The following is a 10,809-nucleotide window of genomic DNA, read 5'->3' as shown; positions in this document are numbered from 1 at the left end:
ACACAGTTATGATGCTGTCATGGTGCCACCACAAGGAAGAGCAGAATTAATAGCCACAAGAGCTAAAAAAGTTTCTGTAATCACCTGAATTGCTCCAGAGTGTATGGGGGAGAGAGCATTGGTGGAAGCTCTTAGCTAGCAGAAAAGAAAAGGGAAAAAAAAAACCAAACAGAAGCAAAACCAAAAAATAAAAGAGGGAAGGAGAAATTAAATTGGGGTCCAACACACTAACAAGAATTAGCTGCAGTGCTGGTGATGACTGTGCTGTGCTAAGGTCTGTTTCCTAAACACTCACGGTATTTGCCTGCAAAACCAGAGGTTTTTAAGCTTAGCTTTACCTGAAATGAATGCTGCTGCTTTCCATTCTCACTGTTGCTGGGAATTGAAATGGCTGCAGATACAGAGCAGTGTAAAAACACGATGAGCTATGTAGCTTGGGAGCAATTGAGCAGCTGAATACTGCATTATGGAGAAATCATTCGCTACCTCTGGGTGTTAGTGAGAAACTGGAGAGTCCTAGACTGGCATTCAGGGAAGAGCATAGGATGAATAAACATTACTGAGTGCTGAGTATTTACTAGTGAATCCAGCATGGAGCTTCAGCAGTTGCATGTCATCCCACTGTGTCTTGCAGGGTTGGCAACACACACAAAAGGAATAGTGAATGCCAGGAGCCTTGTGGCAGAATTGATCTTGTATCATTTCCGAAATAACCAAATTATCAATGAAATTAATGACATTCTGTTTCAAGTGCAGCAGGCAAAACAGCCATATTTCAAGTGACAAGACGTGAGAACCATTTAAATATATATCAGTAGTCCTTAAGGGACTTGTAGATAGCTACATGAAACTGTTGTTTTTACGTGCATACCTTTCTATTGCCAAATTACTCCTGGCTTAGTATTTTCCCTCTTATCTAGTTGAGATAGGAATCTCTTTAGAATGAGAGGCTCAGTAGTTTGTAAAATACATGTATATCTCTGGCATTGTATAAATAATAAATAATAAGCTGTAGATGCTAATGTTCATTAATACTGCAAGTGTTATGCTGGAAATTCTAATTCCTAGCTTCTTATATGATTGCAAGCATAAATATTTCTTGACTCAGCATGCTAAGTATGACAAAACATGGAAACTTCTCCAGTGCAGAGTGATGGTTATTAAGTATATCCCAGACCCTGTAAATCTCAGATTATGGAATTTGTCCCAGAATCTGCTCTTGCTATGGTATTGTGCCGCAGAAACTCATCCTGTATTTTTTAAAGTTAACACAAAATACTCACTCCATCTGGTTTTGAAGATGTACTTAAAGTATGAGCCAAGTTCAGCCTGATGTAGTGCTGTCTTGCTGAGCCCTGAGCTAGTCTAAAAAATTTCTTTGAGAGGTGTGATCCCATTCATCTCAATGAGATTTTAAGTCAAAGCCTAAAGACAGTTTTTTTAGGTCACAGTTTAAAAACCTTTTCATTACTAGCTGTTCAAATTAAATGGATTTCATTTAGGAGTAAATACAGAAAGTGTGCCTATACCATATTTCCAAGCAATGTCCCACCTCCTTCTAGATATCAAAAGCTCGTATTGTTCCCTACCTGTGTAGCAAAACCAAGGGCTTCAATCTGCTTATACACTGCCAATTTCAAAAACTTTGGCACAGAAGGATTTGGAAATATGGAGAGAACAGTAGTCACGGTAAACAAGCCAGGGATTACTCTGTGGTATTGGACTACTTAAGCTATTGGGGTTAAGAGCTGCCTTTTCATTCTGTCCTAAAGATCATCTAAGGTTTCACTAAAATAAATGATCCTGTGCAGACTGGATTTTGAATATTCTGGTTTAAATAACTGGATTTGTACTTTCAATTGAAGCAGTTACTGGCCTTGAGCAACCTGATCTAGTGAGGAGGTCTCCCTGTCCATGGCAGGGGGGATTGGGACTAAATGGTCTGTAAGGTCCATTCCAACCCTTAAATTTTACAATTCTATGAATTTGCTGCTTGCTACACTAACTACTGCAAAATTTCAAAATGGAACATGTATTTATTCCATGTATATGATTACATGGGATGCACAATGGACATTAATTAGCATCCATATCTCAGCGGGAGTACACAGTGGCTCTACAAAACAGGAAAACAGGGAGCAAGAGTTGTAAGTTGAGTGATGGGAATCTCAAAGCCCCTTCTTTTGGCTAAAAGTCTATCACACAGGGAAGAACATGGATACAGTTGATCCACTGAAATGTACTGGTGGAAGAGACTTATATTTGACTTGACATACTAGGCAAAAGCTTAGAACAAAGCCAAAGCAATCCCCTCCAGAAAAACATGTGAAAAAAACCACCTTATTTCTTTTGGTTCATAAAAAACCCAAAACATTTCTCATTTATACCTCCATGTTTTTAATGGAAAACAGAGTTTTTAAGATGAAAATGTTCTGTATTCACATGTGATCCTTAAAAAACACAAGCTATTTTGAGCAGAGAATTGCAAACCGGCCAGTGAAAGAAGCAGCAATATGTTCCTAGGAAATTTTCATTCCTCCCTCTGTTCTGCAGAGGAATGCTACTTACATTAATTCTGAAAAAAAACAAGCATAAGCAGAGAAATTTAAACTCAGCTATAAGCCTGCTCTATTTCTAACTCCAAGGAATGAACTGTATTGAGGACTGCAGCAATGCATTCCTGTTTCAGTGCTGTACTGCTGGGAGTGCAGAGCACTAGTGCAGGGCTTTGAAACCTCTGCAGAAAGTCAGACTTTCAGGTCTAGATCTTTCATAGGGGCTGAAAAAATATCCATAGTGTGTCCCCTTCCTCATCACAGGTGTATCAGTAACATATCATGAACCTCTGGAAATCTGTATCTGTGGATGTGCATAAAACAATGTGCAGAGACAGTTCTTTCTAGAAATCCTGCCCCACTGAAAAAATGGGACCATTCCCAGGGAAATGCACTGGGGTCAGAATCTCACTGGCAGCATTAACTGGAGTAGTTTCCCTCTAGAACACATACAAGGTATGCAGAGGGAAGACTGCATTTCAGCATAGAAATAAAATGTCATTGTGTTTACATGTGTTGGTTAATAACTCAGAATCTTTGTGGAGGATAAAAAATGAGCTCTAAAAGAAAGCACTGAACCCCTTCAAGGCTGCACATTGTATTCCAGGTATGTCTTCACTGTCAACAACCTACCTGAACATTAGACAGTGATTAATACTCCCATTCAAATGGGTTTTTTGTCACTTTTAGGAAGGGTTGTAAATCTCCGTGAGCTCTGAATATGCAACAGTTCCTATAATTTTCAAGTGATTAATACAGGCATTCAACCAGGAAAAGTTTCAAGCCTCAAAGAGTTAAAACTAAATGCAGTAAAACTTCAGGGAACACTCTCATCACTGCCTGGTTCCTTGCTGGCTCATTCCGAAAAACTGATGGAAACTGATGTTATATTATACATTAACATTTGTACGTGTCATCTACATGAAAAATTGTAGTTAATTCCAATTTTTAAATTGTGGTTAGTGGAACTTTTGTTTGTACAGACAAAATGGGTAACCATGGGAAGATACTCCGAACTTGGCTTCTCTTGGTAGACTGTGGGACTAGTTGGCTGCTCAGCACTTACTGACCAGATATGTTTCTTCCTTTAAAGAAACTGTCTGGGTGACTATGTCAGTCTCACCACCTAAGTATTGCAAGACTTGAGTCCCACTGATTTCTCTTTAAAATGCAAAAAGCATTGAAAAACCGAACGGCTGCAGTTCTTTTGTGCTGCTGGGCTGGAGGCAGGGAGAGCTGTTAGCTGGGGCAGCTCTGCCACCTGCAGCTCAGAGCCGGCAGGACCTCAGCGCCTTCACCAGCTGCAGATGGGAAAAATCTTGTGCAGACAAGAGGTTTCACTGAAGAGGGTAATTGCTAATTAAATTAGCAATAGAATACATAAGCTTATGGTATGCAAAAGTGAGGTAAAAGAGAGTTTTTCGCCTTGGTCTTTCTGCTGTTCTTCACTGCTACCAGAATGAGCATCTGTTCTCGGAATAGAATAAAAACCCAGCAGTAGAACAAAAAATCACAAGGCTAAAACCATTAGTGGTGTGACTGGAGTGATCTCAGAGCTGAATGTCACCCCTTACCAATGAAGGTTGGTTTGGGCTCTGCTAATATCTGAAGTATTACAGGAAATTATGTGTAGATCCATATTCTCAGAACTCTCTGTCTGCAGTGCCTCTAGCATCTCCTCATATAACTTCCTTCTTAAAACACACTGTTTTTTGAAACCTGTAAACACTAGTCTTCTCCTCTAAAAAAAAAAAAAAGTCATTAAAAGATAAATCAAATCCTTCCAGATGTGTTTTACTAATGCAAAAGAAAAATCCATGTGCTTTATTATGTTCCCTATTTTCACTTTCCTGAGCCCCGAGGGTATAACATTACCATTTTGTCAAGTTGGATCCAAGCCCTGTAATTGATGAATTGTCCATAGGGTCCATATGGAACTCTAGCAAAATCCTGTCACTCTATATAGTACCAAAATGTGTGAATTAGTCCCAGTGTGTACTGGGCACCCACAAATATAAGCTTCCCATGCCAGTGGCTTTTGTCACTGTGAAGCTCTGTGTGCATCTCTAATACTGACTCCAACTCACAGCTATGGCAGTGAAACAGCAATGGTTCTGCAGTAATGGTCAAGTATCACTGCCATGAGTTCAAATAAGGAAAGGTGGCTGGAAACTAATTCTAATAATACTGGGTTACTAAGCATCATGTGGAGTTCATTCAGTACGTTTTAGTACTGCAGAGGGAAATATATAATCTGATACACATTGTTCCGAAGATGTTTTAAAAGCTAAAAGAAATATATTTTTTTCTTTGAACTTTGGTCTTTGTTTGATTGCCCACACACTGCAGACACAGTCTATTGCCTGAAACATGCACATTGTGTCCTTCTGGGACAGCCAGAGTGATGAGATGGATCACACCCAGCACCACCTAGGGTATTTCAGCTGGTACCAGACACCTATGTGCAGGCAAATGAGTCCCAGTTTTAGTGTTGCCTAAATATGGAGCTTGGAAATACCTAACTGTCTCTTGTCAAGCATTGCCTTTAAAGGTTCTTTCCTAGGAATGTAGAAATTATTTCTGTGATCATACAGCATCACTGCACTAAATTCTAGAAGTCTGTAGGGTGTTTTCCTAGGTGACTGATCTCAAGCTGTGAAGAAATCACTTGTAGAAGGGATTGGTTTTGTTGGTGTTCTAAATATTGCTAATATAGTACTACTGTAAAGGCTTATACATTTTGGTATTATCCAGTGCTTGAAAAAATGTTCAAATGGATGTTTTGAAAAGGCATCTCACAGAGTGAGACTAGATGATCTGTGGGGAATAGGCAGTCTAAGCCTCAGGCTTCTTCTGTATGCCAATGAATGTAGAAGTATGTAAAACATTTCATTAGCTTTGTTTTAAGAAGTTGCTCTGTAAAATGATGCAGTCAGCCCAGCCTGCCATCCTGCTCACTAGTTGTTGAAGATGGCAGGTGGCTTTGGCCAGCCTAGCTCTTAAATGCATCTTGTCCCCACATTTTTAATCTAGGTTTTTGCAAAACCCAAGCTACTGGTTGTCACGGGCAAGTTCCTCAGACTTGAGATAATTGGAGAATGATCTTTTCCTCTTTCAGGGATTTTGTTTTGAGTCACTTTAGATTTCAAGTAGGTCTCAAAGGTCACTGAAAAAGACTGTGAGATTTAATATCAATCATTGTTAATCTGGTTCATTTTACACTCGTGCCCAATTCACGTGAGCTAGATGCATTTAAAACCATAGAGTGAAATGTTCCTCTGTTACTCAGGTATCCAAAGCTGACCTTACAATTTGCAGATTTTAGAGGGAAAAAATGGTTGTGAACTCCCCAAAACCAGAAGAGGAATTCATGTGAGTCCATACAGCTCCCAAGTATCCAGAAGATGAGACTGTCCCATGCCCTAGTGGAGGGGCCTCAGTGCTCATAATTTGACTCTATTCATACAAGATCAGTCAAGCATTGCTAAATTTTGTCTGTATCCCATTTTAATCTCGTGTATGGACTGAAAAAGATTATAGATGGGATTAACAGTCAAGATATCTACAGGCAGAAGGGATGGTGCAGTTCTCAGTACACATTACAGTTAGAGCACAATAGGAAACATCTTTGCCAAGATGATAAAGAAGAAACATTCTCTTTGTTGCCAACAATAAATATATAGGGAGGAGTAGGTGTGTCATGAATAAAGTGTCCCTAAGGAAATCTGGGAAGACCCTATATGTGTATTTACATATTTTTAGTTCCAACAGCAGTAGAGCTATGTGAGTCTAGTGCTCTGCCCAGAGTAACTAGTTTGTTCAGAATTATCCCAGCCATCTTTCTCATGCTAGTTTCTATCTGCTCATAATGAGAAAATTTAGGTAGCTCTGCCAGAAACACAGACTTTTGGGAACCAAAACAATGGGGTCCATTGTGGTCACGAATCTCTCTCTCTTTCTCCCTCTCTCACACACACACACACACACAAAACCTGAGCAAATGCCTGCAGGTTTCAGAATGAATTTAATAAGAATTCAAAATACAACACTTCTTTTACAGCATAAACTGGACCCTGCACTTATTTTAGGACCTGATGTTATGAATTTTTGGTAGGATATTGAACTGTAGGAAAATGTATAATCTAATATATGCATAAAAACCTGCAGGAAAATCTGAGCCCAAAGTGCACAATCTGATAGCTGCTCTCTGTCTGTTAGATTATCTTGTAGATATTTATCTACCAAAAATATGTAAAAACTCTATGTAAAAGAAAAAAGAAAATGAGGCAACTGCAGATTCAATTTCTGCAGTTGGAAAAAAATAATTTCTCATACTGCAGCTCTTCATTCTCCCTGCTGCTTTATGTTATCTCTGTTTTAACTGCTGTTAATGAAAGGCTCATCAAATGGCAGTGCCAATACACAGTAATATTTAAATGCTGAATTAGTCTCTTAGTCCTAATGGCAGCTCCCTTTCAGCTATTTTCTCTGCATACTTTGCATCTCCATTTATATGAATGAGAGTGGGGTGCACGTGGGGGGAATGGAGCAAGCATTGATCAGCTCTGCAGCCCAGAAAGAAGAATTTGCCTCCTGTCATATATTTGTAAAAGCATGAAAGGAAAACATTGCCTGCTGAAGTAAATCCTAGATGCTCCTTCAGCAAAGCTTGCTAAAATTAAGTAAATAAAACAAGACTGGCTTATGTTATGCCTTTCTGCAGTTGCCATTCTAACTTCTAATAATTTGATCAACTTCTGTTGGTAAAAAAAGAAAAGCCAAACCAGCCTCTGTCTCTAAATCCAGCTCTGCTTTGAAAAGTGACTAAAAATGGCATGCAGGCTCCATGCTTATTCCCTGCCAGCTACTTCCTTACCATATGTATGCAAGTAAGGAACCTTTTCCTCCTATGTGCCAGCTTTGAAAATTTCAGGTAGAACCTACAGGTCAACCTGGATTGTTTCTTCTCATGTAGGATGACCAAAAACCAGGGATCCTGAAAGCAAAAGTAAGCCCTCAGTTACATATGTGCAATTCTGTAGCCTTCTATGGCTTTGCATGAGGTTTAACCAACGGAAAACACTTCTGTGATGATAAACAGGAGACAATAGAAACCAGCTCAGTGTTCTTTATGCTGGATCTGCTGTGCTAACAGGAGTACAAAGCAGTGAACAGTGATGTTAATGATAAGTGAACAGACAGAAAATATGACTCTCTTCTTAAAAAGGTGTTTGCTTGAAATTCCATGCTTTCATAAATCTCCATCTTATACACTCAGCATTCAAGTGGACAAGGAAAATAAAAATTCTTCCTTTTTTTTTTTTTTTTTTTATGTGTCATTCATGTGATAGGAAGAGAATGTATAGACCTCATAACAAAATTATCTGAATTATTTTGCATGCAATAGCCAGATAAAAGATCATTTATGAGAAGTCCTCACTGTGGAGTGCAGCAGGTCAGAAGAACACTGTGTGTACATTTTGCTTTATGGAAATGATAAGCCACTATGGTCATTTTATTAGTTATTAATTAATCTTTGCAGCTTTGACAATCAAGCATAAACATTTTCTAGTCTTCTGAAATCTCTGTAGCCTGGAAGACCAGAGCTGACGTTTATCTAATATATCTAAAAAATACTTAGGATAGCAAATAGTGAGCAAATATTTTCACAATTCAGAGTTTTGATCCTTCAATCCCAGTACAGATTAAATAGAACTGTACAAGGCATACTCTGTTAGCAAGTGTAAAAAAATCCAAAACCATAGTTTCCAGCTATGTAAATACTGATCACCTGAGTCTTTATTTGGATTAAATCATTCTATTCTGATTTTTCCTTCCAGTTGTGTGTAATACTGGAGCCAATGCAGGAACTGATGTCAAGACATAAAACTTACAATCTAAGTCCTCGAGACTGCTTGAAGACTTGCTTATTTCAAAAATGGCAGAGAATGGTGGCCCCACCAGGTATGTTTCATTTCCAGTGTTTCACTTATTTTATAGTAAAATTAATAGAGAAACAATGGGAAAATTTTGTTATAAAGTGATTAAAAATTAGCACTGCTCCAAAAGCAAGCCAGAAAATTATTCTGATGTTTTATGATTTCAGTCTGACACAACTGATTTATAGATGTGCACATTCAGATGGTTTCACTATGACTGGGATATAATTTAGTACAAAAAAATGTGTAGATGGAATGCAAAATGCCTACTGGCTCCATTAGAATTCATCGTTTATGTAATGCAGCTTCCTGCTGTGACTCTGAAATTACAGCTACAATTCATAATTAATTGTCTTTGAGACTAATATAAAGTTATTTACAGGCTTGGACCTAATCTCCTTCCTCTTACACCTCAAAATAATAATTCTCTCTTTTTTCAGATTATAAAGGTTTGTATATCAAGGACTATTCACATGGGTGCCCAGGCCAAAGTTTGAGAAGTACAATTGCTTCTCTGTTCTTTGCCAGTTTAAGCAAAGTTGTGCAGTTGTCCTGATTCAGTCTGAGTATGAAGACTTGCAGAGAAATGGCATTCAGCTTGTTCTAACATGTTCTCTTGGGAGCAGCAGTTTCCAAGGTGAAGCCAACACTGGAGGTAGAGGGAACTCTAATGGCAGCTGCTTGTATGCTGCAGTAGAGGAGAAAGTCTTTGTCTCTGGCTGGGTCAGTTGAGGTTGTGTCAGTTGTGCCCTACATCAGAATATGACCTGGATTTTTGTTTAGCACAGTTACTTGCTGTGTGACCTTCCTCAAGTTACACAGTCACTTTGAGCGTCATCATAGTTATGATATTCCCATTGGAAAATGCTTTCAAGTATCTTTATAGATAATGCTGCAACAATAATCTTTATTAGTCCAATATACAAAATTGAAAGCAGATTACATTGGTTTGAGCCCAAATACCATTCTATGGTTTGTATGTTAAATCTAATACCACTACTGTTAAACACCAGATGAAAACATATTTATGGATCATTTTAGTATATGCTTTACAGTGTCTGCCATTTGCTTTCCTTCTTATCATTTTATTGCAGCAGAACCCACAAGACAACCGACAACCAAACGGAGAAAAAGGAAAAACTCTACCAGCAGCACTTCCAACAGTAGTGCTGGGAACAACGCAAATAGTACCAACAGCAAGAAAAAGTCAGCTGCTGCAAACCTGAGTCTATCAAGTCAGGTACCTGTAAGTCTCACTTTCCTTTTAGGCCTGAATCACTTACGGTGCTTTAATTCTTTCCTTACATTGTAAAGAAGGTGCATTCTTGAGCCAAAACTGTCACAAGCAAAAGGCAATCTTGCACAGTGTGCTGTGGAAGTTGGGGGATTAGTGCAGAGATGTGAAGAAACTGTTCTGCAGTGCAGCTTTAATGAAGGACCCTCAAATAGAAGTGTCCTGAGGATCAGATGTGATTTTTTAAAGGCCTGGGCCAATTCCCTTTCTTTTCAGTGGGAGTCCTTCCACTGCTGGTGGGACTCAGGTTGGGCCTTGTGTTTTTAGCCATAGCATGAGCCTTGCAGATTCCGTGTGCCAGGTGCTAAGTGAGGATGCATCCCAGTGGAGCAGGACAACTGTACCTAAGGAAACTGCTGGTCTCTTACCTTAGTACCTTACCTCTAACTGGTGCCAAGTTCAGATGCTTCAGTGGAACAGGTTATGAATTAACTTCCCTGCAGAGGTTATCTCTTTTTCCCACCGCTCCACTTCCAGAGGGTAGATCCCCTGGAATATGGCTCTTAGTTTACCCACTTGGCTAGCTGTAACTGTTGACATCCTAATTATATAAGGAAACACCAAATCAATTCCAGAGCTGTACCAGCGCTTTAATAATGTCACATTTATTGGGGTAATCAGACCCCAAATTGTGACAAAGTGTGCCTTAGTCAATAAGGAGATAGCTTATGCATTTCAAAGCTAGGGAAATTAATTTCATGTTATAGGAACCATGAAGTCATATCTTGGGAATAACACACAGGGATTTTTATTGGATTTCTGATCAGCAGATAGGAAAGGGCTAGGTCTCCTCTGAAGCCTGACAAAGAATATAGGCCTTTTTTTAGCACAAAGCAGACACTTCCTAGGAAGCTGGAATACCCAGATAAAAGAAAAAAAGAGGAGTAGACTAACACCAGTGAAATGAAATGAAGACTTTTGTTTAGCAACTGATTCAGCAATCCACTAGCTTACAGAAGCTTTGGGCTTCAGTACATTAAACTCATATTTCCTCCTTGTCATATTAAAATTTTCATGTGGC

General features: G+C 38.9%; 1 protein-coding gene across 1 annotated transcript in view; it reads left to right on the top strand.

Annotated features, from left to right (window-relative positions):
* The window catches only part of LDB2 (LIM domain binding 2), a 56,829-nt gene that overhangs the window by 36,799 nt on the left and 9,221 nt on the right, over positions 1–10,809 (top strand). Inside the window, exons 5-6 of the mRNA XM_009085155.1 lie at positions 8,396–8,519; positions 9,589–9,734. Of these exons, the coding sequence (XP_009083403.1) occupies positions 8,396–8,519; positions 9,589–9,734 (270 nt within the window). The remainder of the gene's footprint in view (positions 1–8,395; positions 8,520–9,588; positions 9,735–10,809) is intronic.

The sequence above is a fragment of the Acanthisitta chloris genome, unplaced genomic scaffold, assembly GCF_000695815.1.
Source record: "Acanthisitta chloris isolate BGI_N310 unplaced genomic scaffold, ASM69581v1 scaffold1592, whole genome shotgun sequence".
Taxonomy (NCBI): Eukaryota; Metazoa; Chordata; class Aves; order Passeriformes; family Acanthisittidae; genus Acanthisitta; species Acanthisitta chloris.
This window is presented reverse-complemented; position numbering and strand designations above follow the sequence as displayed.